Source organism: Lonchura striata, chromosome 22, assembly GCF_046129695.1.
Source record: "Lonchura striata isolate bLonStr1 chromosome 22, bLonStr1.mat, whole genome shotgun sequence".
Classification (NCBI taxonomy): domain Eukaryota; kingdom Metazoa; phylum Chordata; class Aves; order Passeriformes; family Estrildidae; genus Lonchura; species Lonchura striata.
Window position 1 is genome coordinate 8,866,014 of NC_134624.1, and position 27,765 is coordinate 8,893,778.

General features: G+C 43.7%; 1 protein-coding gene across 4 annotated transcripts; it reads left to right on the forward strand.

Moving 5' to 3' along the window:
- The first annotated feature begins 958 nt into the window (after positions 1-958).
- Positions 959-27,614, forward strand: SEC16A (SEC16 homolog A, endoplasmic reticulum export factor). 4 transcript variants are annotated; one of them, XM_077787913.1, is made up of 31 exons: positions 959-976; positions 4,905-8,713; positions 9,243-9,385; positions 11,688-11,773; positions 12,481-12,610; positions 13,052-13,250; positions 14,598-14,775; positions 15,195-15,337; positions 15,766-15,827; positions 16,042-16,180; positions 16,441-16,683; positions 16,923-17,020; positions 17,566-17,647; positions 17,774-17,891; positions 18,104-18,215; positions 18,442-18,547; positions 19,001-19,141; positions 19,237-19,350; positions 19,942-20,143; positions 20,337-20,576; positions 21,255-21,343; positions 21,735-21,893; positions 22,131-22,208; positions 22,431-22,487; positions 22,652-22,763; positions 23,065-23,202; positions 23,279-23,379; positions 23,756-23,830; positions 24,456-24,515; positions 25,409-25,483; positions 25,899-27,614. In XM_077787913.1, the coding sequence occupies exons 2-31, from the start codon at positions 4,979-4,981 to the stop codon at positions 25,965-25,967; spliced, it is 7,284 nt and encodes a 2,427-aa protein (XP_077644039.1). In that variant the 5' UTR covers positions 959-976; positions 4,905-4,978; the 3' UTR covers positions 25,968-27,614. The 4 variants fall into 4 exon arrangements, with proteins under 4 accessions (XP_077644039.1, XP_021399278.2, XP_021399277.2 ...); XM_021543603.2 differs by lacking the exon at positions 959-976 and having other exon boundaries at positions 4,804-7,453; positions 8,201-8,713; XM_021543602.2 differs by lacking the exon at positions 959-976 and having other exon boundaries at positions 4,804-8,713; positions 14,658-14,775.
- Positions 27,615-27,765: the final 151 nt, after the last annotated feature.

A 27,765-nucleotide genomic window follows, 5' to 3' on the forward strand; every position in this document is an offset into this window, starting at 1 on the left:
CCAAAGAGCTGTTTTTATGGAGTCACAGACTTGTGTGGGTTGGAAGGGACTTTCAAGATCATCTCCTTGCGCCCTGTCCATCACCTCATCCTCCCTGACGGGAGGATGGACACAAGGGACAGGGTGAAAGGACACGGCCTCCAGTTGTGCCAGGGGAGGCTTAAATTGGCTATTTGGGAAAATTTCATGGCAGAAAGGGTGGCTAAACCTTAGAACTGTGCTGGAATCATCATCCCTGGAGCGTTCAAAAGGGCACACGGATGTGGCACTTGGGGACGGGGTTTAGTGGTGAACACGGTAATCTTGGAGGGATTTTTCAGCCTTAAGGATTCTGGAATTAGTTTCTGATCCTGTTTTTGGACACGTGCATCCCAGTTAATTTGCCTTTCCTAATTAGGCCCCCACGGACGTGCAGGACAGGACCTCGCTGTGCAGCGAGTCACAGCTCAGCTCCGCGAGGCATCCTCATTTCCGTGGGCACGGATTCCTCCTCTCGGGGAGCCCCTGAGCCTCCCCCGCCCCGGCCCGCGATGGGCAGCGGCTCCCGCGGGGCCGGCACCGCACCGGCGGAGCTCTGTCCCGCCCTGGCGGCCGCCCGCGACACTGCACCCGCACCGGGCAGCGCAGGGCACCGCGACCCCCGCACCGCACCGCGCTCCGCCACTCCCCGGCGGCACAGGGGAGGCGCCGCGAACGGGACTCGAACCCGCGACCTTGCATCCCGCAGCCGCTCCAGCCGGGACTCGAACCTGTGATCCTACATCCCGCAGCCGCCCCGGCCGGGACTCGAACCCGCGGCCGCACGGCAGCGCCGCCGCCGGGTGCGCGCGCCGCGGTGGCGTCACGGCGCCGTGACACGTCGGCGGCGGCGGCGGAACCCCGAGGCGGATGTGCCAAGATGGCGGCGGCCGGCGCTGGGGCCGCGCGGGGCGGCGGCGCCCGCTGCTGAGGGGCCTCGGCCGGCGGCGGCTGCCAGGTACCGCGGGGCGCTGCCGGAGAGGAAGGACGCGGGTGGGCTGCAGCGGCGTCAGGCTCGAGGCGCGGTGCCCGCCCCGCCGGGCCTCGGGGCTGTCGCAGCGCACGGAGCCGGCGGGTCCCGCCGCTCCCGGGCCCGGCTGGGGCGGGCCGTGCTGCCGCAGCCGGGGGTTTTCCCGCAGGGTTTGGGGTTCCTTGGGCGGTCCTTGTGGCTCTGCGGGGCTCCGGAGGTTGTTCCGGGGGAGCGGCGGGGGAGGGTTCCGAGGGATGCTGGCTGTGGCTGTCCCCGCTGGCAGCGCTGCTGCCGGGGCAGGGTTGTTTGGGTTGTTTTTTGCGAGCTGCCAGGTGCCCCAGGTGGGTGCAACTGGTGCTGACTCAGGAGTGCGGCTGCCGGAGAGCCTCGGCACCTGCTGGGCTGAGAACCGGTGACTGGATCCTTTTAGAATAAACCGGAATGCTTTCTGCTGCCTCTGTGCTTTTGGTTCCCAGTGAGCTGTTCTGATGGAGCCACGGACTGGTTTGCTTTGGAGGGACCTTAAAAATCATCAAATTCCACCCCCTGCCATGGGCAGGGACACCTTCCACTGTCCCAGGCTGCTCCAAGCCCTGTCCAGTCTGGCCTGGGACACTTCCAGGGATCCAGGCGCAGCCACAGCTGCTCTGGGCATCCCCACCCTCACAGGGAAGGATTTTTTTCCTGATACCTCAGTAAACCTGCCCTGTGCCTGTTTAAAGCCATTCCCCTTGTCCTGTCGCTACATTTTAACATACATAACATATATGTTAGACGACATACATATATAGGATAACATTTATAACTCTGGTTGCTGTTGAGGAAAAGCCTGGTAGGAATCTGTCAGGAGAGTGAGTGATGTAGAATGTGTTCAATCTGTCACCCACATGTGTGCAGATGTGCGGCTGCCTACGTAAGATAAAACTGAAAAAGTAGTTGCTGATTTTAAAGCTGCAAATCTCATTTTTCCAGATGTTCTGTATTTGAGATTGCACTGGGTTGTTGGGGTTTTTTTGGTTTTTTTTTTTTTTTTTTATTTGGTTGGTTTTTTTGTAGTTGTTATTGGTGGTTTTTTTAGTCATTTTGTTTTTAGGAATCTGTGTATGTGAACACGTTATTTATTGTTTGCTTCACTTGTGAGGATGAGAGTTAATATTTGTCCTCTGTAACCTGCTTTATGGCCGTAGTTATTCTGTTCAAGAGTAATTTATTTAGATAGGTTTTAATTAGTTGCCCCCAGAGGAATTATTTACTTATAGATGAAGCTATAGAGCTCATTGGGTGAACTTAATTTTATGGCCTCATCTAAAGGGTTTTAATCCTTTTTCCCTTTTTGGCAATGTTATTTTGGTACACTGGAAACGCCTTCTGCACTCCTGGTGACTCATGTTTAGCAGGCTACTCTGCTTTATCAATTAATAAACCAGCTGAAAGTTAAGAATTTCCAAACTCTACAAAGCAGAGGTGGATTGCTCTTAACTTGTGTAGTTATTTCTAAATTCCTTAAAATCAGCATTTTTGTTAATCCTGGATGAGGCACAGGAGGGTCAGTAGCACTGAGTTATCTTCTGTTTAAATTACTCGACATGGGCACATTCATTTTATTTGGACTCAGTTCCTCAAATCTTGCTTGCTTTTACTACTGTGTGCAATCTGTTAATATTAACTTTGCTTCTGAGGAAGCTGATCTCTCATACTGAACCTCTGTCATGCACCATCAAAGATCCTGTTAGAGGAATGGCAAGTTCTGCCTAAAAGTAGGACTTTACACTTATTTTAATTAGCTAATTACTGGTGCTGGCTGTTACAAAAATATGGTAAATTATTAAGATTTTTTTTTAATATGACGCTGCAAGGGGTAAAGTCCACATTAGACACGTGGAAGTGGGTATTTAAGTTGGCTTTTGTGCTCAGCTGTATTTCAGAAACAACTTTTCTATGAAAAACAGAGCTATTTATTAGATACCAATATTTTGGTCAGTGCAGTTTGTGCTTTCCAGGTCATACAAGCCTTGGCAGATGGTTTAATTAGCTTTTTTCCTCCCCAGCCCAAAGTATGTTGTATAAACACATGCTTTTATTTGGAGGGGAGAGAGGGGTTTTTGAAATCTGGTTAATACAACAAAGAACATGATGAAAAAGAAATGGGGATGCCCAGAAGAGCATGTGGAAATTGGGGTGGGGGTTTAGGCAGGACTTCCTGGAAACGTGGCTGGCAGCAAGGCTGGTAAGCACGGCCAGCTGGAAAACCTTCACCTCAGGATTGTAACAGGAGAAAAGATTGCAAAGTCCTGAAACTCTTTGTAAGCATTCCTTGATGGAATTCAGCAGCTGTGCTTCAGAAAGAACGGTGGTCACATGCAAGTAACGTGTGAAACTGATGGAGCTCTAATGCCTCTGTTGAAATCTGTTTGGTATCCTTCCCATCTTAATAAAACACAAATTTATGGAGTCTTAACTCTAGATATGGCTGTGGAATGTATGGATATGGGGGAGAAATTGAGAGTCTCTGTTTGAAAGAGGGACCTGGATTCTACACAAGGCTGTTGGAGACATTTTTCTTTAGGAAGAGTTGTTCTGATGTCCAGTAAAGGCTGTGTGCTGCGGTACTTCAGTGTGCTTTTTATTGGAATATTTTAGGTATAAATCTTTATGAAATACGTGTAGTATTTTTGATAACAAGAAACCAGAAGTGCTTTGCATTTGAACTTCTCTATAACTGTTACAGTTTTGTCCTGATTACAAACATCTGACTTTTCTGGCTGCCCATTTTATTACTCTTACTGACAAGATGCTGAATCTTAGAAGAACTCCAAATGAGAATTGCACAGCTTTTTTCTTTTATAAGCAGAAGAGCATCTGGTGTGGAGCAATTGCTGTGGGTACTTCACTCTGCATATTATAAACAATGTTTGTTGTGTGCTATGAGAAAACAAGATTATCATATGCTGATAAGGCTTCACTGAGCTCCACTGGCTAAGTATTGATGAATTCCTCTGGTTTGCCAGCCCCCATCCTCCCCAGATTGTTAAGAGGTGATAAAATTGAAAAAGACACCCTGATGAATTTACTGAACTTCCTGTGTACCAGATTCCTGCCTGGTATTGTTTGGAGCTGGGGTTGGATTACTTCTGAGTGTGTCCTTTCCACCCTGAAGTGCAGCTGTAACCCTAATACTGTGCCAAAGTCCCTCTGGTGTTAAAGTGAGAATGGTCATTGATAGGTGGGGGTAGTTGATTGTTTTTCTATCCTTAAATGCACTTTTGCTATGCATCATTCATCTAGAAGAGAGAATATTTGTGATGAAGATGCAATTGCCTTTCTCAAAATAAATAACAGTACAGTGCCACACGATGTTTTCTTAGTTAAACCATAAGTGGACTGTTGAGGGTGATAACATCTGATGAATTCCTTCTAGGGATGCTTCTCATCTTTCCTGTGCAAAGGTCCAGTCACATGGAGTACCAGTGCAGCAGGGCTGAAGATCATCTCTAACAGAATTAGGGTTAGATCATGACTTCTCAACTCTTCATAATTAAATTGAGCAGGGCCATGGTGCTGCAGGCTCTGTTCCTGGCTGGTTGCTGTCCTGTCTGTGGTGCATATTTCTGGGAAATGTAACAGTGGGATACCACTGGAGGGTTTGACACTAGTGCAGGTCTGAACTGTGTTTCATTATCCTACTTGGATATATTTAATAGAATTGTTAAATAATGTGCATTGTTACCACACAGCCTTACACTTCATTAATGCTGGAGAAATACAATGGAGTGTGTTGGTTCCTTAGGAATTCTGAAGAACAGGGAGATATTTTCCACTTCAAATTCTTCGCGTGATTTTGTTTCTAAAATAAAAGTTGCTCAAGTGCTGCGCATATTGTGAGAAAGGGAACTGACTTATCCCTGTGTTGTCTCAGCAGGCCAGAAGAAGACATCCCTGAGCTGCCTCCGCGGGCTGTTTGTCACCGTGTGACCCTGCCGGGAGGCCACCATGCAGCAGCCACCGCAGCCCGTCCCTGCCGGGGCGCCTCCTCCTCCTCCCGCCGGCGTGGCCCGCAACCTGTACTGGAGGAACAGCCCCCTCGGCAAGCGGGCAAACGCCGCGGCTGCGCCGGTGCAGCCCGTGACAGACCCCTTTGCCTTCGGCAGGCAAACCCCCCAGGGCTCCCCTTTGGAGAACCCACCCAAGGGCAGCGCGCCGGCCTTCCCGCAGCCAGCCCCGGTGCATCCGCCGCCCGCCCGCGCCGGGGACAGCCCTCACGGACCACACAGCTCTCTGTCAGCGCCCGGCTCTCAGGCAGGCATTAGCACCAGTAGTTTTTCCAGCCTTCCAGTTCCTCCTCCGTCCCTGGGGTATGTTTTAAATAGTGCTGCAGAAGGGCATCCCAACGCCGATCTCGGACTCCGGGGGGCTGCAGTGCCGTTGCATTATAACCCAGGAGCAGCAGTGGAAAATTCTTTCAGTGTGCATCCTGGAATGGTGTCTGCAGCGAACAAACCTGGAGCTAGGCAGGATGTTGGCAGAGATCCCAATGATGCAGCTGCAGCACCCAACACAGCAGCACTCTTCCCACCACCTCCCCAGCAGCCTGGGCCCCAGTGGAGGCCTGTCCCAGGGAATCTGCAGTCTCCAGTTCGGAATTTTGTGCCCTATCCTGAGCCGTCTCCTCAGACTGACATTCATAACGTTTCTCAGCCTTCTGTCAGCACTTCTCACCCTCCTCCTCACGCAAATGTCCCGCAGGGTCCTGGACACCAAGGTATTCCACAAAACATCGTGCAAGCGCCTTTATCCTCTGGTTGTGAGAAGAATGGCAAAAATGGCCCTGCAAACAGCAGTCATCACATGAACAGCATCCAGCCTGGAAATGTGTTTAGGCAGAATGCAGAAATGACTAACCCTTGGTCAAACCAACCTTACCAGGAACAGTTTTACCCACAGCCACCTTTGCAAGGCTCTGGTTTTGTCCTCCCCACAGCTCAGGAAAACAACCCCAAAAACCAGTCTCCAGCTATGTCTGAAATGTCAAATAGATCTATTCCCACAGATCGAGATCCAGGAACTCTCTCCATGTTTTTCAAAGGGGATGAGGCAGAAAATGAAGAAATACTTTCATCTGAAAAAAAATACGTAATGGAGAAAACAGAGTTTGATGCCCGTCAGCAAAATTCAGCCTCCCTGTATCACCAGCCTGTGCATCCTCAGCAGGTAGCAACCAATATTCTCTCTCAGGCACAGCTGGGTACAGTTGGTGAGATGGTACAGAAAGGAATGGATGTCCAGTACTTCCCTAAACTTGTCAGTCATCAGGAGGCACAGGCTGCTAAGCACTCTCTGTTTGCTGGGGATGGCAAGGCACAGGTAGGTGATGCAGCTGCTGGGTCCCAGTATGAAAATGTGGAGAACCTGGAGTGCATTCAGAATCAGGAAGTGCTTCCAAGTGAACCACAGAACATCAAGGCTTCATCCCCTGCTGCTGGTCCCGATCCGTACAGGTACGGGTCCTTCCCGGGTCAGATGCTTCCCAAGAATGCTGCTGTGAGCCATGCTGAAGGAGGACCAAACCTGGAGGCACCTGACTCCTTACCTCACCCTGTCCGGCCAGACAGCGTCTCCTCCAACTACAGCAGCGTCAGCCTCAGGAGCACCTCCAGCTCAGCACGGCCCCCAGAGCAGGTCGGTACATTTATCCAGCAGGAAATTGGGAAGCCTGATGAGGAATCCTCTGCCAGCTTCTTCAAACAGATTGACTCCTCTCCTCTGGGAGGTGATTCAGGTGAGCTAAACCTGAGCAAGAGCTACCACGGCAATCTGTCCCAGCCTCCCACTCCAAGTCCTCCTAAGCCTACAGGAGTGTTTCAGACAAGTGCAAATAGTTCTTTTGAACCTGTGAGGTCCCATGGAGTTGGTATAAAACCTGCAGAGATTGACCAAGCAAAGATGGTGGTTGAATTAAGAGAGAACCACTCAAACCAAAAGAATATCAAGAAGAATACAGCAGTACCTGCTGCATCCCCTGGAAATCTTGAACAGCCACCAGATAATCTGGAAACCATTTACATGCCTCAGGTACACCCAGGGCCTCTTGCAGGCGTTGGGGAGGCTGGAAACACGCTGCACTCTGGACCTGTTGTGGAAAATGTACAATCAGTATCTGAGAGACGGCCCTCAACCAGAGCTCAGGGAGCAGTTAAGAAGTGTGATAGCCCAGCAACGACTTTATGGGCTCACAATGAGTTACCAAATTTTGGGGGAAATGTTCTCCTAGCTCCTGCTGCTCCTGCAGTGTACGTACCTGCCAAACAGACTGTGGAAGTCATTCAGCCACCAGAGGAAGGCCTGTCTAATCAGCAGCCGTGTAAACCAGGGACTATTGCTGTGCAGCACTCTCAGGATGGAAATATAGCTTTTGAAAATCTTGAGAATCCTCCCAAAATGGGAGAAGAGGAAGCACTTCAGTCTCAGGCAAGTTCTGGTTATGCAAGTTTATTGTCTTCTCCACCTACAGAGTCTTTGCAAAATCAGCCTATCCTGATTGCTCAGCCTAATCAAAGCTATAACTTGGCTCAGCCAATTAATTTTTCTATTTCTCTATCTAATCAGCTAAGCAACAATGAAAACAATCAGCCAATGAAGGACTCTGGAGTTGGGGACAAGCCTGCGATGGGTCCCCAAAGTTCACATGCTGGTGGGGAAAACATGCCGTTACCTGTGATGCAAGTTGGATCTCTCTTAGTTAATGCACTTCCAAATACTAATCTGTTAAAACATAATTTATTACAAAGTCCTGTTAATTCTTCTGATGCTGCTTCTAATCAGCCTGCAAACTTGCTTATGAAAACTCCTCTTAATTTGACTCCAGAAGGGCAGAAGAATGTTAATGGGGAAGGCCTTGTTCCTGAATTTGCTAGCAAGCCAGGGTCTAACTCATCTGTTTCTCCTGGGACAAATCTTCCCAGTGGAAGTGCAAGTGGCCTAGTCCCCCCTGTTAATTCCATAGCACAGCCTAATAATTCTGCAAATCAATCAAGTAGCAAAGAAGCTGCTGGAGCGCTGGACTTTACAGTGCCACGGACGTTGGAGAAAAGCAGCACAAGTAATTCTGTCCAGGTGCACAATCAGTCACCCTCTGGTGCTCCAGTCCAACAGGCGGCCGGTGGTGCTGGTCAGGCGCGTCCCGAGGTGCCTGACAAACAACATTTCTATCAACAGGTGACAAAAGATGTGCAGCACCAGGCTGCAGCAGACCGAGCTGCACAGGGAGCGCTGCCACCCCAACCACAAATGCAAGCAGCTCAAATGCAGCCACCGACATCTGGGCAGTCCTCAGTTCCTCCAGACTCCCAGATTTCCACAGGGGCTGAAGGCATGCAGCAGGGGGAGAACCAGGTGCTGGGTAGCCATCCCCAGCCAGGGGGGCCCCAAGAGGCTGGTTCAGCCCAGCCAAGGTACGAGCAGATGAGTCCCGGGAAGCAGCCGGTGTCAGAACAGCCTCCAGGTGCTCCAGCTGCCACAGCCCCTCCTGCCACCACTGCTCAGGCAGTCCCACCCAATGGGCAGCAAGACCTGCAGCGTCCACCCCCTGCTCAGACCCCTCAGGAAGCCTTTGGTCCACCCCAGAACCCTTACTACTACTACAGACATCCTTACGATGCTTACCAGGCCCCATATCCACCACCTTATCCTCCTGCAGACCCCAGGACAGCAGCTCACCTTTATTACATGGTAAGTTTCTATTTTTCCCTTTCTTCCCCTTTGGTATGTATTATTAATTTTTGAGTTATGAGTTTAAGCAGTTGTATCATGATCAACATTCTGCAGAGCATTCACGTTAAATGTTTAAGTTTAGGGAAAATCCAGACAGCAGTAACAAAACTAACACTGCAAAGATTATGGAAACTTAAGTAGTGCTGATACCAATTCCAGTTGGCAGAGATGTCAGCTCATAGCAGTTTGTTTGTTTCTGTGGAAAGACTGTGGTGCTCAAACTTGGTTCCTATCTGCTGCCTGAATTATTGATAGTTTAGTAGATAGGTTGAAGTGCCTTTGGTCCAGACATAATGGTGTTTTTTTCCTTAAGTTTAGGATATTATTGACTGTAACTTCTGCCATGAAAAGTAATGAAATCTAAGCTGTAGTTTATCAACCTGCATCTCTTCAAGTGTCACCGCTGTGGTGCGAATGGTGATGTTTTTTGGTTTGAACTGTTCATTCTGGAGGTGTGAAGCCTCTTCCCTTGCCTGTGCTTTTGCAGGAGGACAGCTACGGGCAGTACGACCCCCGGTACCGACACTACGACAGCAGCACTGCCTACATGGAGCCTGGGAGTTACCGCTACCCCGAGCCTGAACGGCCCAGCTCCAGGGCCAGCCACTGCTCTGACAGACCTTCCTCCAGGTGTGCAATTCCTCCACTCAGCCAAGATTTGGCTACGCCAAAGCAGGCAGTGTCGTGGTGCCTGTTGCAGTTTTGCAGCATAAACCACAGGGAGGGGATTCAAAACCTCTTTGTGTGCTGCCCTAGGGATAGATGGTATCAAATGCTGTGTCTGGAAAAGACACAATTCCCCACCCTTTTCTCTTGCTTGTTTTTCCTTCCATGCTGTTCTTTGGGGCTTGTTGGTGTTTCTGCCAGGCAGGAAGTCACTGTGATAGCCTCAGTGCTGATGTTTGCTGTGAAAGAGCAGTGGAGGCCATGGGGTTATTAATCAATACTCATTTATTTTCTGCCTTGCACTTAAGCAGGGGCCCCTTGCTCTGTTAATGAATGGCACTTTTGCACATTGGGATTTGCCTTGCAGCACCATGGATACACAGTGGTTCAGGTGCTCAGAAGAGAATGGTGACTCGGGTGACAACATATTGGTGCTGTGTCAGGTCCATTTGTGTGACAATTCCCTCAGCTGTGGATAAGCTTTCCTCACAAAGCTCCCAGAATGTGGCCTGGGTGGCAGAGGTGCTGTGTGGGCATGTCCCACCCACTCATTTCACTGAGGATTTTTGGTTAGGGAAACTTAAAAGCCTTGATCTGATTGATTAATACAAAATAAAGACATTTGAGAGAGGGGAACAATGTGTTCAGATGCTACTTGAAAATGTTAAATAAAAGCAGGATTAAATCTCTACTCAAGCAAGAAGCAGCAAATTACCTTGAAGGGATTGCTGCTTTGATGATAATTGTGCAAGTTATTTGTACGAACTTCAAATTAATGACAAAATGTTATTTTTATCTGCTGAGGAGTTTGCAGTTTCTAACACAGTAACTCCTGTTACCTGTCTGGAAATTATTAAACCCTTTGTAACATTTGTCTGTTGTTGGTAGTTCACTCATGGAGCAGTGATCAAATTACAAATATAACATTTTGTTTACCATCTCCAAAAGATTATAGTTGTATTTTGGTCTTGAAGAGAACGAAACAATGGCTGTAGCTCCATGGGATAACTTTTTACCATTTTCTTAAATAAATTTAAGTGTGCTGTGTGCTCTTGAAATGAGATCATAACCTCTAGCAGCACTTCTGGTGTGTTCTCTCCTCAGGTACTATTTTTAGAAGGGGTTGAAGTTTCTCTACGTGGCAGTGGGCAGATCAAAGCCTGCTAGAAGTGGCTGTGTCAGGGCTGATGTGTGAGTGCCAGTGCAGTCAGACAGGGACTGTGGTGTGGAGCTGCAGGGCAGCAGAGCTGTGTGTGTGAAACGGCAGCTTTGTAAACTCTGCTTAGAGAAAGGAGTAAGATCTCTCTGCAGGAGACTGGGGAGACTGGTTGGGTGGCTAAACCTGATCTGATAAGATCAGAGCTCCTCCTCTGCAGAGTGAGTGCTGTGTTAGCAGACTTCTCACACTCCTGCACTCCTGTGCCACTTTGGAGTTTGCACTCCGAGTTGTAGGACCAGTTGTAGGGAAAGGTGGAAGTTTCCATCACTCCACCCTGGCATTAAGTATCTTCACCTGCTGTGTGTGTGCACAGGTGTGTTTGTGAGATTCATGCACCTGTGTAGGTACAAACATAAATGGATATATACATATATATATACACATTTATGTGTGCACATACATATAGACACTGCATTTTTCATCTAACATACATCCTCTGGCATTTTTCAGAAATTCTAGGATGATGACCTGAAAATGTTGTATAATAAAGGCTCATGATATTTCAAATAATGGCCACATCTTTCTTTTTTCATCAGAAGAGATCATCTTTTTCTATGCACTGACTCTTACTTTGCTGTTTTGTTTTTAGCCAGGTTTTTGTGCTTGTTTGGACAATCAACTCTGTAAATGAGTATTTTCTTCATCATGAGCTGTATAATAAAACAATGTTAAATTTGGGGGAGCTTTTATTTCTTAATGGGTTGTTAAATTGTCGACTTCTCTGTTGAGACAGTTCAAAGGATGCTAATTATAGCAGTAGTTTTTGTGATTAATTGTCTGTAAGTAATTAAGCTTATCACCAAAGCAGTTTATAAAGCCACTAAGTTATTGTATGCTGTCAGCTTTCAGTGGCACACAACAATTTAGTGGTATATTGGGTTATAAAGTCTTAATTTTATGATTATTTGGTTTCTTGGAAATGCATTCTTTTAACTATGCAATTCTGTCTAATCAGTTGTGGCATAGAGTTTTTCCTACCTCCTGCAAAATTTAGAAGAGATTAAGGAGGAATAACAACTTTTTTTATACTTTTGTGCTTTCTTTCAGGCAAGGGTATACAGAAGATTATTATGGAAAAGGTGGATGGAGTGATTATTATTCAGGCTATTACCCAAACTCCTATGATTATGGAGGTAAAGTGTCCAAAAGAACTGATTTTTTTTTTTCCATAGATTTTCCTCACTTGAGCCTTTAGTTTGCCTTTCCTTTGTGCAAACCCTCCATTGTGAAGGTTTTAAAAACAGAACAGTTTTGTTGCATGTGTTACAAGGCTGCCTTTCACTGAGGTGTGTCATTGGTGTGTGACCTGAAGGCAAACCTGTAGAGTGGATTTTAGGTGGGTGTAAACAGAAGTTGACTCACAACTGGATTTTGGTTTTGTCCATCATTATCTAAGTGCTCACTGGGACATGCTGGCGTTGGGAGTCTGGAGGTAATTGCTTGTGTAAAACCCTGGGAGGGTTTTAAGCAACATCTGTCCACATCCTGAGATGTTTTACTTGGCACTCTGCAGACTGATCACAGAGATTCTGTGAATGTCATAACAAATAGCAGGCTTGAGTTTTAAAGATGTTAGGAAAGATCAGATGGCAAACACTGACCCCTTAGGAGTAACTAACTCTTAACAGTCATGTTTCTCTGAAAGGTGTGAAATTGATTTTTTTAAAGCTTTTTTTTAGAGTAAAAAGGTGTAGGCATATATATGTAACTTTAAGTACATTCCTTTGGGTTTACTCTGTGCTTCAGAACCAAACCAGTTTGTGATTAGAGAGAACAGAGCAGAAAAAGATAATAGGCAAAACCTACCCATATCTGAAGCATTTCTTTTTCTTTTCCAAAGATCCAAGTCGCTGGGAACGATACCCGTATGACCCCAGGTACAGAGACCCGAGAAGTTATGACCAGAGGTACTGGTATGATGCTGAACACAACCCTTACCAGAAGAGAGAAGCATATCCATATGGCAGCAGGTTTGTCCAGTCAATCCACATTCTCCCAGTGCTCTTTCCAGAGCTGGGGCAGCAGATTCTCTGAGGCAGGCTATTAAAATGTAGTGTTACAGATATTTCACAGTGTAGTTGCTAGTGTGTGTGTGTGTGTGTGTGTTGCTAGTTCTTTCTGTAGCTTTAACATAGGTCATTGAGGGAAGCCAAATGAGCTGTCACATCACTCTGAGAGAGGGATTGAAGGTGGCAGCACTTGTTTTTAGACCAGTTGTGTTTTTAGAACACACTCTAAGTATAATGTTGGTCTTCATCTTGAATAATCTGGATGAACTCTGTGAAGGAATATCTGTTTACTGTAACAACAACCTCAGCCTAGCAGCGATTTAAGAGCCATTCTGGAGCGAGATCCAGTTTCCCCCAGGCCCGTGGGTGGCTGAGCTCTCTCCTGCTCTCCGTGTCCCTCAGGAACGAGCGATACGAGGATAACTGGAGGTACGATCCCCGCTTCACCGGGAGCTTTGACGACGACTCGGAGCCGCAGCGGGATCCCTACGGGGACGAGTTTGAGCGGCGCAGTGTCCACAGCGAGCACTCGGGCCACAGCCTGCGCAGCTCCCGCAGCGTCCACAGCCACCACAGCAGCTTCAGCTCTCGCTCCCAGCAGGTCAGCTCCAGCTGCTCACACCGCCCGCCACTCGCTCTGTTTGCAATGGGTGAAGCGTTAGAAAATAAGAAAATATCTCAGGGGTTAGCACGGGGAATGTGTGTTTTGGAAACTTTCATAAGATTAAGGCTGTTTTGTAATATGGTTTTGAACTTAATGGTTGTCAGAGTTGTCAGGAGAACTTCAACCAAAATCAGTGCTCAGCTGTGCAAGTTGCCACACACACATAAATGAAAAATTTCCTCTACTGAATCCATTTGCTGTTTGTGAGAGCATTGCTTGGCTGTAGTGGACAGTGTGCCTGGCTTTGTGTCGTGTCGTTTTTCTCATCACAAGCTTGGCTGTTGACAGTGTTGAGGCAGGATGGGAATGAACAGACTTTGTTTAGAAGGCTGAGAGTATAAAACTGATTTATTTCAAAATACATCACTCTTATTATACAGAGCTTTGTGTAGACCAACTCCATTGGTCCTGAAGTGAAAACACCTCACACAGTTGGTGTGCAGTGAATGATGTAGAGTAGCAAAACCTAACTATAGACAATGTGAACAACAAGAGAGATAAAGAACTTATTTACATTCTTTCTCAGCGCTTTCTCAGGCTTCTGCCTGGTTAGAAATTATCCGTTTTCTCTTTGACTGAATCTGAGATCTACAGGCTGTGTTACTGAACTTGGGATGTATTAAAAGACTAACTCCATATTTGTATGATTTTGACTTTAAAAGCAAAAACCAAAGCTAACTGATTACTCATCCACTTACACCACAAATAGAGTTACGTGAAAACCTTAGAGAATATTTGGCTTATTTTTGAGGTATGATTTTTCCTCATGTAATGGGTCATTTGACTTGTACTTGATTCGTCATGTTTCTTGAAAGTTTAGGTACTGTACCAGTCTGAGTTCCAATTCATTTAGTAATGTTTGAAGTAGTAGTGGAAATCATTTAGATATTAATCTTTAGGCACTTGCTGTCATTTGGCATTTGTTGGGGTTTTTCAGTTGGGATTTTCTGTCTGTTACAGCAGAGGTGAACATTCATTCTGACACACAGTTGCTGGTAACAGCTATGCTATAATCTTAACTTTTCACACAAGCACATAGAAGTTCTGTTGTGAGAGAACTGAACATGCTTGGATGTGAACAGATCAAGTGATGATAAAAACATTGGGGGAGAAGACAAAATGATTAATTACCTGCACAGAAGGGTCTCACAGGGTGGCTTTCTGCAAGGCCTTGCTGCAGTAAGCCTGTTGCACAGGAATGGAAGCTGTCAGGAAGGAATGCTGACTGTCTGCAGTGCTGCTTGCTCTAACTCCAGCTAACCCTGACTAATCTGATGTGCCTAGAGCCAGCTCTACAGGAGCAATCACGATCTAACGGGCAGTGCCTATGAAACTCCTGCACAGGCAGTGCCCCTGCACCCAGATTATCCCTACGGAGGCTATGATCCCAGCTTTGATGGACAGCAGCCTTTCACAGACTATGGCTACCCTGCTGAGACAGGCTGGTCAGCTGTGGAACAAGGTATGGACACACTGGGGAATGAGGGACAGCATTGTGCTGTAGATACAAAACACTTTGTCTGGAAAAGCTTTCCCAAAGTGTTGATGTCTGTTTAGCTCTTCGAAAATGTGTTGTATGTTTGTACAGAGATGACAGGAATGTGTCTCATACAAACAGTATTTTTTTTCAAGCCCCTACATGAAAAAAATAACTGAATTTTAAAGTTTTGGAGTCTGGTTTTGTTTTAGTTATTGCAAATCTTTTGGAACTTTGGGATTATAAAGGAACTGATTGTTTCTTAAAAAGTTCAGCCAAATTCAGTAACAGGGTGTTTTCCACTAACACTGCAGGATTTTTGAATTGGGTAAATACATCAGCAACTTTTACTTAGCTGCAAGGCAAGTTACCTGTTCTTATTTTATCTTTTCTACCCATTTCAGCACCTTTAAGGCCCTCAACACCTGAGAAATTTTCAGTGCCTCATATCTGTGCCAGGTTTGGGCCTGGGGGCTTCTTAATAAAAGCACTGCCAAACCTGCCTTCTGAGGGTCAGCCAGCTCTGGTTGAAATCCACAGCATGGAGGTAAAGTTTAAAAGGAAAATTGTGAAGTAAAGGAATAAAGGCCTTTCTTTTGGAAGGGTAGTGGGGAATTTGAGTTTGTAACTTCCTGATTTCTTTTTTTTTTATGTCAGTGTATGTATCTGTCTGTTTGGGCTGTAATCATAAGTAAAACAGTAAATTTAAAAGTTCTTTCCTCTGAGAGATGACTTAGTCATGATGAGATCATCCAGCTTCTTACAATTTTGTTCAGGATGATGTACAGAGTAACTTGTATGTAAAGTAGATTTCATCATTTATCATCCTTATGCAGGTTGTGACAAAGTCACCCTTTGTATTTTGATTAAGAAGCTTGATTACATAATGGGTTATGTTCAGCTCTGGGGGTTTTATCAGTAAAAAGTAAAATTTAGAGTTACAAGAATTTCTTATGTATTATATTTGTGTTTTAGACTATGTTACAACATTCTCCAGAGCAAGAAGAGATGAGAGCCTTTCCTGGTCCTCTTGCTAAGTATGTTCCTACAGTTTTCAGAAATAATTTTCATACATTCAGAAATTATTTCTTCATTGCAAATTATGGGATTTTAACTGACTTAAAATATTTGTGGCTTTTCACCTACTTAAATAATACATGAGTTTTAAATTTATTCCTCAGAGTAATCACAAATAATGACCTGAAATGTTTACATTAGTCTCATTAAAACCTTTGTCTTTTTTTTTTTCAGGGATGAGACCCATAAAGTGGACGTTATTAATTTTGCACAAAGTAAAGCTGCTCAGTGCTTTAAGAATGAAAATTTAATTGACAAAGAATCTGCAAGTCTTCTTTGGGACTTTATTGTACTGTTGTGCAGGCAGAATGGGGTATGTCTCACTGCTGGATTTTTTTATCTATCCTAAAGTGTTTTGTACACAAATAGTTTTTGTGCAAAGATCAGGAATTTGTGTTCTAGGCACTAATCCTGGTATGTGTCACAGTCTGAAGGAATGTGTGAACTGGGCACTCACCCTCAGCTGCTCAGAGGTGCTGATATTCACATATTGCTGTTGAAGTGCCAAATAAAAATGCAGGCAGTGTTGAAATAACAGAATTTTCAATTTTTGTTTCCTCTCCACACACACAGACTGTTGTGGGAACAGACCTGGCTGAACTTCTGCTCCGAGATCACAAAACAGTGTGGCTTCCTGGGAAGTCCCCTAATGAGGCAAATTTGATTGATTTCACTAATGAGGCTTTGGAACAAGTGGAAGAGGAATCTGGTGAAGCCCAGCTCTCATTTCTCACTGATAATCTTGTAACCACAGTTGACAGTTTTGAGAAGGAGACTGAGAGATTCAGGGAGTTGCTGCTTTATGGCCGTAAGAAAGTGAGTGACTGTGTTGCTACTTATTTTTGCAACTTTTGTAGTGCATGCAATATTTCATGGCACTGTATTATTCTGATACAGAAATTTATACCCTACAGCTCATAATCTAAAGCAAAATTATAGTGTGTTAGCTTTTATCTAAACATATTTTGATTTGATCACAAATTACTACTGTAAAACTGGTTTTTATGAGTAGTATGTGAAGTTATTCCCAGGAAACTAATTTGTATGTTTATTAGGATGCTTTGGAGTCTGCCATGAAGCATGGTTTGTGGGGTCATGCTCTGCTCCTTGCCAGCAAAATGGACAGCAGAACACATGCTAGAGTGATGACCAGGTACTGGGTTGCTTTTTGATTAGTGAAATTTGGCTGCCTGTTCCGCTAATGAGGTGGAGAATGTCGAAATCATGGGTTATCCATATAGTTCATGGGGTATCCATAGTAGCTTTAATTTTACCTGTGCATTTATTTGTCATTTGTTACTATTTATTCTGGGGTCTTCTGGCTATAAATTTAAACCTGAGAAGTTGTTCTCTGCTACCTGATCCATTTAAAGAGTATTTGAACAATGTCATCTATGACCTCGCTTGGAAAAAAAATGCAAAAACTCAACTGTCAATTTTGTTAAAGTCAGCTGGCTTGGGGAGAATCCAGAGATTTTCCTAGTTTGGACTGACTGATGTTAGAGTGACAGAACCAGTTCACTTGTAATATTTTACTTTTGAACATCATCCAGTGGATAATTTCCTCTTCAGTGTAGTATTTTCACACAGCACTTCCTTCTCTTGAGCTAGGTTAGATTAATTGCCACTGAGAGCTGAAGTACATTTTAACTGCTTACCCCACATCTTGTTTTGTTTTTCTCTGCAATGTCTCTGTAGATTTGCCAACAGTCTCCCAATTAATGACCCTCTGCAGACTGTTTACCAGCTCATGTCTGGAAGGATGCCAGCTGCATCCACGGTAAGATTCACTGGGAGTAGTGGAGTTCCCAACAGAAATCTTTCCCAGAATGTCAGAGAAGTTGAGACACTTTAACCATGCAGAGCTCCAGTCACTGATTTGACCTAGTAATTCTTCTTGTTTTAGTGCTGTGGAGATGAGAAATGGGGAGACTGGAGGCCTCATCTGGCAATGGTGTTATCCAACTTGACCAATAATGTGGACTTGGAATCCAGGACCATTGCAACCATGGGAGACACTCTTGGTAACTCTTGGGGAAATGAACAGGGTGATGACTGAAGGAAAACCTTTGATTGCTCAGCCTATTTTTTTTTTTTTAATAGGCAATTTCTTTATAAAATATAAAGTGGAGCAGTTTTATATGGGCTTGTCTCTATTTGAATGCAAAGTCAAACAATACAGGACACTGAATGTGCCACTGAAATATCCTGATCTCTGTCCTTTATTTCTCTACAGCTTCTAAGGGCCTGCTGGATGCTGCTCATTTTTGTTACCTTATGGCCCAAGTTGGGTTTGGAGTTTACACAAGGAAGACAACAAAGCTTGTCCTAATTGGATCAAATCACAGGTTTGACTTTCTTTTTAAAAAAAAAAAAATTCTCAATGCAAAAATGAGAGTTTGAAAGACTGAATTGCACTGTTCTCCTCGTCACTAGCTGGTTTTGAGATAACTATTTAGTGTCCTGTCTTGTAGAAGTTGTTGATATTTTGTGTCCAACAGATCTGTGTGCCTGACAGTGACAGAGCTGTGTTTGTCAGCTCAAATAATATTTTTCTTCTCCTGTTTGAAATAGCTTGCCATTTTTAAAGTTTGCCACCAATGAAGCCATTCAAAGAACAGAAGCCTATGAGTATGCACAGTCACTAGGAAGTCAGCCTGGCTGCTTGCCCAATTTCCAGGTGAGGAGCTGTTCCTGTTTTGGTTTGGTTTCTGTTTTGGCAGATGTCATGCTTTTACTCTCTCATGTGCTGTAGCCAGAGTGGCAAATATTTTCTCTGTTATAACATGAAATATTTATGGGTAGTAATGCCATATAGCTGTTTTCCTGTTGTCTTTTCATTCTCACTTTTTTCATCTCTATATCCTGAACTTCTGAATTTTAACTTTATATTGTAAATTCTGTATTCCAAAAGAAAAATCCAGCAGAATTTGCTGGCACTAGCTGTAGATAAATAGACAACTTCCACTGGATGCATTAGGTGGAAGAGAAGAAATTGAATGCTTTTTCCTTTAATTTTAGATGTGATAATGAGATACCTGAGCTTTCAGCTGAAATGCCAGATTGCCTTTTATTTGTTACCACCCAGAGTGTTGTGATCACTTTGGTTTATTTGTCCTGCTTGCCTCCCCAGGTTTTCAAGTTCATCTATGCCTGTCGGCTGGCTGAGATGGGCCTTGCTGCCCAGGCTTTCCACTACTGCGAAGTGATTTCCAGAACTGTCCTCAAAGATCCACACTACTATTCCCCTGTGCTGATTGGCCAGCTAATCCAGGTAACATGAGGAAGAATTAAATGTTTGTTGCTGGATATTGTAGGTGGGAAGCTGTGGCTGATGAACTCATACTTTGCAATGGTTCCTTTGCTCAGATGTCATCCCAGCTGCGCCTGTTTGACCCTCAGATAAAAGAAAAGCCAGAGCAGGAATCTTTTATTGAACCTTCCTGGTTGGTGACACTTCGACATGTGGATGGACAGATCAAGGTATGGTGTGTGCTTTTCAGCATGAATTATTCTCTGTAAAGGATTAGTGTAAATCCAGTTTTTAAAATGGTTTTGTTTACACTGCTAATCACAGAAACATGGGAAGTGACCTTATATATTCATGTCCTAAATTGCAAATGCTATGGTATAAACCAAGTGAATTTACCACACTTCAGTGCCCTGAGATTCAATACAGAATAATTAAAATTATATGAGACAGGTTTTTCTTAATACCATAATGCAGGGAGAATTGCAGGACTCGTTAGGTTGCAGTAATCGGGGGATCTGCTTGCCATAAAAATATCTTGTGTGTGGATTGGTGTTGCTAGATTATAACAGAGTAGAAATAGAGTTAATTTAAAGAGATGTGTTAGAAATTTGAACCCTGAGCTAATTAACTGTGTTTCAATTTAAAAATAAACCCTTCAAACTATTGGTTGATCTTGGCTTATAAATGGCTGACAACTCGTTTTTCTTTGAACACTAAAAAACTCTTTTCACACTTAAGATTTCCTTTGCTCTGTGTTCCCTTGATTATGAACTGGATGTCTGGTACAGATCAGTTAATAATATCTTGTTTTTTTCCTGCAGGAGGGTGCAATAGCCTATAACACAGATAGATCCACTCCCCCTCCCTATGAATGCAGCACTCCCAGCTCTGAACTGGACCGTGCCAGTCAGTGTGATGGGGCAGGTGGCCGTGACGTGGGGCCAGGTGCTGAAAATCCCTTGCTGGCATCCTTGTTACCCAATATGGCTCAGCAGATGCAGAGCGTGCAGCTGATGCCTTCAGGTTGGTGTTTCATATCCTTTATGACAGAGAGAAAACAAAGGTTTTGAATTTCTGATACAAGAAACCACTTAAGAGGCTGTCTGGAACAGGGAGATTTCAATTCTGTGTTGTATCATTCATAGGGTAAAAGGTTCACACTGGAATTTCTGTTTAATTTTAACTCTGTTTTGTTTTGGTTTTTTTCATTCTGCAGTACCTCAGGCTGTCCTTGATGGCTCAGCTGCCATGATTCCTCCTGGTGACCAGGGAAGTGTCCCCTTCTACCCAGTGGCTCCTCAGCCTCTTGGCCCAGGACCTGGCTTTGCACCTCAAGGATTTTCAAATCCCTATGGAAATGAACCATCCCCACTATATTTAGGGACAACACTACCCCCAGGAGGGCCACCACAAGAAATAGAACCACAGCCAGAAGAGCAGACAAACCTGGAAACAGGTCTGGGATCTTAATAAACACCTTTCCTTCCTTAGAAAGGGAATGTAGTGTTTCAGGGAATAATTCAAAATATCTCCATATTTAAAAAATAGTAATGTTTTGGGTAATTAAATTTAAAAACACCATGTAATGGTTTAGAAACATCTGTAGAAAGTTGTAGTATTCATCCTGCTTTGCTGGCTTACTTAAAAAGAGAGGTCAGACTCTGCAGATGATGATTTAGACATTGACAGGTAATTCCTGAGTGCAGTGAGATTGGCAGTTCTGCTTCCAAGAGATTTCCAAGGGATATCAGGGATTTCTGCCTCTGGACAAGAGTTTCTAGGACCCTGATAGGCTTTAACTCTGTGAGAGCAGAGCCTGATCCATGTGGACTGAAGGAAACTTAGTTTGGTAGAGTTCGAGATGTGAGGAACCTTTTAACTGCTCCATCCTGATGGTTGAGTCCTTTAGCCTGCTCTGGCCTGTGTTTAGAAAAAACAGAAACCCAGATAGGAGAGGAAAAAAAATCAAAACAATTGCAGTTCTCATTCTTTAAAAGACCAGGTTCTCTAGTACAAAACTCATAACTGGTGAAAAGTTTTGCCTTAAAACTGTTGTGGGGCTTGGGAGCTTTGTTTGTTGAGTTTTTTGTTTTGTGTGTGTGTCCCTGCTAACATAATTTAATTTTTTTTTAAGGAATGCAGAGAATTGCCCCAGAGTCTCCTTCACAAAACTCCTTCCCTGAACAGAGAGAGGATGATTTCTATGGCAGAATGGCTAACATGGTATTGTTATTTCACACATTTCTCCAGCTGCATTGCAGCCCAATGCAAACACAAGAGGATTTGGGGGCTCTGTATTGCTCTTCAGCAAGACTTGAAGCTTGGTTTTTAGAAGTCCATAAAGAACCAGATTAAATGTCTTTGTGTGGAAAATCTTGATAAAAAATTAATATTGTGTCAGATATTTATCTGCTTGTCTATTATGTATTTATGTCCGGGCTTTATATCTAACCAGATAGCAGGACAAGGATTAATCTTAAGGTTTATTTTGTATGAACTTTTAGGTCTGTTCTGTTTATGGATTTTTCAAAGAAGGATTGTTTTTAGCAAGGTGGAATGTGATCCATCACTGCAGCAGTGACAACTTTTGCTTTTCTGTGTATTTGTCACCCAGGGCTATGGGCGAAGGTCCCGAACAACCTCAGAGTCCTCTGCTCATTCTGTGGGACGAGAGAGATCCAACTCTGCAGCAAAACAACCTTCTCCTCCTCCCTCTGCTCCTGCAGGGAAAGAGAGTAAAAAAGAAACAAAAAAGGAGGCAGCACCCAGAAAGGTAAACTTCCTTGGAGAGGTACCTACAGCTGGAGATTTGTTGGTAAATGTGGTAACTCCTGGTCCACTGTACTTAAGAAGTCCTGACTGAACTATTTCTACTTACTAGTTGCAACTCTAAGAGTTGAAGTCCCTAACAGAAAATATGTTGTTGCATGAGAGTTTGTTTAACTTGCCTGTAATGTGAGACAAGAATTAACTGAGAGGGAGAGAATTAACTGATGTGATTTGTTTTTAGACTGGTGGAACCTGGTTTCGGTGGCTGATGGGAAAAGGCAAGAATGAGGCTCACCTGCCAGATGACAAGAATAAATCAGTAAGGCCCCAAGAATCACAAAAACCTTTATAAACTTGAATTTGTTCCTAATGTTCTCCTGGATGACAGATGAACATCGTTTTGATGAGTATAAGATGATTGTAAAACTTTAAAGATTATTCTTATTCTATGACAAGCTATTTTAAAAAAAGTTACAGTTATTTTAAACTTTTTTAGCAGCTTGCTTTGAGCTCTTTGTTTTTGACTGTGATTTTCTTTTAGATTGTTTGGGATGAGCAGAAACAACGTTGGGTAAATCTGGATGAACCAGAAGAAGAGGTAAAAATCCAAGTCCTCATGATTTCTCAAAGTGGAAAACAAAAATCTGTACTTGGTGCACAATTTTCTTTACTTGTCTCTTAAAAGCTGCTTTTTACTGAATTTGGATTAAAATGTGCTACATCAGACAATGGTGTGATTGGATTTTTTTTGTCTCCTTGCAGAGTAAACCTCCTCCACCACCTCCAACAGGATTTCCTAAAGCTGCTCAGGCTGCTCCCCCTGGGCCTGGAGGCCCCCCTGGTGCCTCTGTCAACGTGTTCTCCAGGAGAGCAGGTATCAGCCAGCACTGATATTTGAAGACTTTCTCCTGCATAAAATATGAAGGCAGAAGCTCTGACTTGCCCTGGGTTGTTTGGGAACAGCTGGCAGCTCAGTGTTGCTGGCTTTGCTCATGCCCAGCTCCTGCACTGCTATCACAGTGTACAGTGTGACATGACTTGGGTATTACTGTTTGTATCCCTGGAGTGTTATTTCCTGATCCTAACAGATGCTTTAACCAGCCAACTGTTCAAAGTAGACACAGGCATGATAAACACAAGGGTTCTTTCTGTTTTTCTGCATGTTTCTGGTTTAGCTGGGAGCAGAGCCCGTTATGTGGATGTCCTGAATCCAGGAGGAACCAAGGCAAGTGGTGCTGTTCCTGCACCATCAGACCTGTTTGCCCCCCTGGCACCTATGCCCATTCCTGCCAACGTGTTTGTTCCAAACTCAGGTGTGTGGATGGGATTGTGGGGAGGTTTTATGGCTATTTATGGGGTGTATTTGGGTAATTCCTATTTCTTCTGTAGTTCCAGGGGAATCCCAGCCCGTGGAGGGGAGTGGAGCAGCAGAGCACACACCAGCTGCAAACCAAACCAACACAGACCCTGCTGCAGCTGTGGAGCCAGAGGTGGGTTCCAAGGAATGTCTTGTAGGAGAACCCAAAGTTCTGATTCAAACCCCCTCAGGATTCTGAGCAGCAGTTTCACAGCCACAATCCTTAAAGCATGATGTTGTTGTAGGGTTTGTGGTTTAACGTTTTACTTAAAGAACAGAAGAGAAATACAAGTGAAAATGGAAGTGGGAGGTTGCATTTCCTAATTTGAATAGGGCTGCAGCTTCCATGGGTGCAGGAAAGGGACTGAGAACATGGGAAGAGTCTTGCACTGCACACTACACCTGCCTGATGTGTTGTAGCATTGTTCTGCCCCAGTGGGATCTTTAAGGGAAATGTGGAATAGCCTTGTAGTAATGATGATAAACAGAAGTGCCTTGTTTTCCTTCAGTACTTAAACCCTGCAGCCCTTCCTCCTGGATCTGGACTTCATGTTCCTAACCCTGATGGCTCCCAGTCAGGCGAGGTAAGGCTTGATGCAAAGTATTTAATTAATGACTTTTTACTGTTAATTGTAGTGGTCTTAAAATGGACCATCTAAAACAAGTAACTGATTCAGTTGCTGATAAGTAGCCAACATGTGATATGACTGCCTCCAGAATTACACAGAAAAGACCTCTAAGCCCATATGAGAAGTTCAGCCTCCATTCACAACCCTACATTCTGTGATCTCCTTTTCCTATATAAGTACATTTAAAAGCCCTTTTTCAGATTAAAATGTCAGTAGCAGTTGCAGGCTCTCTTCTTGCCTCCATGCATGCATATAATTTCACTAATATTAAGTGCAAGACACAAGGAGAGCAAGTTGCTGTGTGCCAGGCAGAGTAACATGACCTTTGTTCCTACTAAATGTTTTCTATACCTACATAATTTTGTGCTTTAAGAAGTCCTTTTGATTTAAACTAACTTCTGGCTTTACGTTTGTTTTTGGTTTTTGTTTTTTTTTTTTTTTTTAACTTGAAGTTGGTTTAACCTTTGGCAGTGAGACTTTGACAATGAAATAAAACAACTGAAAGCTTGAGGCAGTGACATGCATGACGACTTTTTTTATTTGTGTTTTTTTGTATTTGTGTGTTCTTGCTGTTTTGTAGCTTTCGCGCTCTAGTTCAATGAGTTCATTATCACGTGAAGTAAGCCAGCATTTTAATCAGGTACATGTGGCTGGCCATTCTCATTTATGTTAACTTATTTACTTTCCCCCACCTCCCCTCTTTATTTTGCATCTGCTCAAATACTAATGCTACTTTTAGTCATTTCCCCCTCATTTCACAGAATTATCATTAAAAGTAGATCATGATGTAGTGTTCCTTTTTACACTCAAACAGGGTCTTCAGTTTTGTGTCTTTATGAGAGTGCATGTAATCCAGGCATGCTTTTTATTGATGTTCCTAAGAGATTCACATAATTTCATCATCTTATTTCTGGGATACTAAAGAAATCAGTTGATTTTAAACAAAATAAAACCAAGCCTCCTCCAACGAAACCAAACCAACCTCCTAAAAAGACTCAATACAAGCAAAACTTGGTCTTTCTGCTGCTGCCAGTCTCAAATTGGTAATAAACCATTTGCAAAAGTCCCTGTAGGAATTAAAGGAATGCTTCATCTCTGCTGGAAGTTCCAGAGCTGTGGGGTCACCACAAAGGGGTGACAAAAACCTTTCTGATATTTTGTAATAAAGCAAAACCTGATATAGAATGTTTATTTTGGGGCAAGTCTTGAGGTGTGTACTAACAAAGGCAGAAGGTACTAATTGAGTGGAGTTGCACTGGTGTCTTGTGTTGGTTTTGCATGCTTTGGATCTGCAGAGCTATTTGCAGTTGATGCATGTGACACTGTTTGGCCAATTCCTACATTAAGCCAGCCCTGTTCTAGATCTGGATGCAAACTATGCCAGCACTCTGGAGTTTTTCCAATAGGCTGTACTCTCCATGTTGTTGGCATTATTCCTGTGAATATTTGCTCTGTATAACATAGCAGACCACATTTAAGAGGCACTGGAGTTCCTCTCTGCCTTTGTCTAATTTCAGTTTTTTCTCTTCCCAGCCTGCCACTGTTCCACCCTCGGGGGCACCTTCAGCAGGGGCAGTACCGTTCTACAACCCCTCTCAATTTGCACAAGTGAGTGAAGAGCTCATCTTTCCTTATCCTTTTTCTTATTATTCAAGATTTCCCAGGGAAGCTGTGCCTGCCCCTGGATCCCTGGAAGGGTCTAAGGCCAGGCTGAACAGGGTTTGGAGCAGTCTGGGACAGCAGAAGTTGTCCCTGCCTATGGCAGGGGGTAGAATGTGGTGGGCTTTAAAGTCCCTTCTGACCCAAACCAGTCTGATTCCATGCTTTGAACAAAACATGATTTTGTGCTTTATCAACTTCATCTGGGCTGTTGGATGTAGAGTGTTAAATGTGGACAAAGATCAGTCTGGCACCTGTTCAATTTAACAAGTTCCCATTCAAAACTTTATTGCTGATTTCTTGAATTTTTGTCTCCAGCATGACACTTCTACAGAACATTTTGTTATCCCTGTTCTTTTTACAGTCTCCTGCAGCCACTGGAAGTTCAAGACTGGGAAGAATTGGACAGAGGAAGTATCCAACACTGAAGTAGAATACAATGGCTTTGTATTTGGAATCCTTACTCATGTTCTGAGTATGCAAAGAGCTATTCAGCCTTATGGCACCTGGTATCAGCTGCAGGTGACATGACAGAAATCTAATGATGGGTGATCTTTTTCATGCTTGCACCTCATCTACGCAAACCATTACCAAACATGAAATGTATGTAACTTTTCCTTTTCAAAACCTGGCTAGAAATAGCTTTGCTGTGATAAAGAATAGGCACAAGAGAGGAAATAGTTGCTGTCTGTTACAAAACCTGTTTGTAAATTGCATAGGCAATTTATTCCTTAAGTTTATTTTAAACCTTACTAGCGTGACCTTCCGAGACATAGTTTCAGGGATTCCTTATTTTCTGAAGGATGCTCCCCTCCCAGCAGGGGTAAAAAAAAAAAAAAAAAAAAAAAAAAACACAACAAAACAAACATGTCCACATTGTAAAATAACACTGTGGCCTTAAGAGGACCATGCACAATTCCAAACAGAGTGTGGACCCAGAGATGTTCCCCTGGGAGGGGCTCACCCAGGAGCTGCCTCATGCTGGTTTGGTTTTTGGGAGTCAGGAGGGGGCCACAGCTCATCCAAATAAATCGACCTATATTGAATGAAAACTGTGACTGTAATCTAATCCTGATTTGATTTGGGTCTTTCCTAGTCTGTATGTAGTTTGTGGTTTAGACTACCTGTAAAGCCAAGTGTATAGTGGGAAGGAGCTCTGTATCATAGCCAACGCTGTTCTCTTGACGAGTGAGTGTTTGTTTAAGTGCAATACGGTTACTTTGCTTTCTCTCAAACTGCTGGCACTCTGCAGCTGGGGGGTAACAGCTTGAAAGTTGCTTATTTTTTCCTTTTGGGAGTGCCAGAATCAGTGTAATAAGCCGTTCTTGAATCTTCCTTACTAAAATAACCAAGGTCTTAAATAGCTAACAGCTAAATTTCATACTAAAAGTAGATGGATTAGACCTCTACAGATGGACTTCAAAATCTTTAGGTTTAATATAGGAAATCTTGAAAACCGTGGTATGCAGTGTTTATATTCACTGAAGAATCTGAATTATCTGCAAAGAAAGAAATAAACTTTAAATATTTATTAAATCATTAGGCCATATTTTATTTAGAACTTGCCACCAAACTATTTGATTTTACTTGAATTTCTGCCCAGGAGTAGAAGTAATACGAATGTGAAATTGCCAGTATTTGTCCCTAGTTGGGTTTTTTTTTTTTTTTTTTTTTTTTTTTTTGTTTGTTTGTTTTTTTTTTGTTTTTTCTTTTCCTGAATAACACCACTTTTCTAAGATTGTGTAGCCTTATCTATGTCCCAAAAAGTTTGTATGCAGCCCAAGTAAAACACTGTTTTGGGGGGGATTAGAAACTTTTGTGTGCTGGTCCATTCTCAATTCCCGACGTGGACAGCAGCAGTCAGTGTGGTTTACTTTTCTATAATTGAAACCTAATCAGACACTTGGCTTTCCTCTAGTCCAGCCAGGCTGCTGATTATTTTCTCCTTTCAGTAGAGACTGCCAAACAACTTCATGCAAGGAGGCTCCCCCTGAGCTGGGAGCGGCTGTCTTTCCTAAGTGTAAGATTTGACACTGTAAATTCTTAAATAAAATATTTTGCGCTCTGGAGCACTTTCACATTTTACTTTCTTCTTGTGGTTATTGCTTTAATGAGGTGGGTGAAGGAGCCTTTCCTTTTTGTCTGGGAACGATCTGTGTGAGGAAAGCGTTTGGTTTTTGGAACAGCTTCATCGGAGCAGGTGTCGGTGCAATATTGGGAAGAACTCCTTT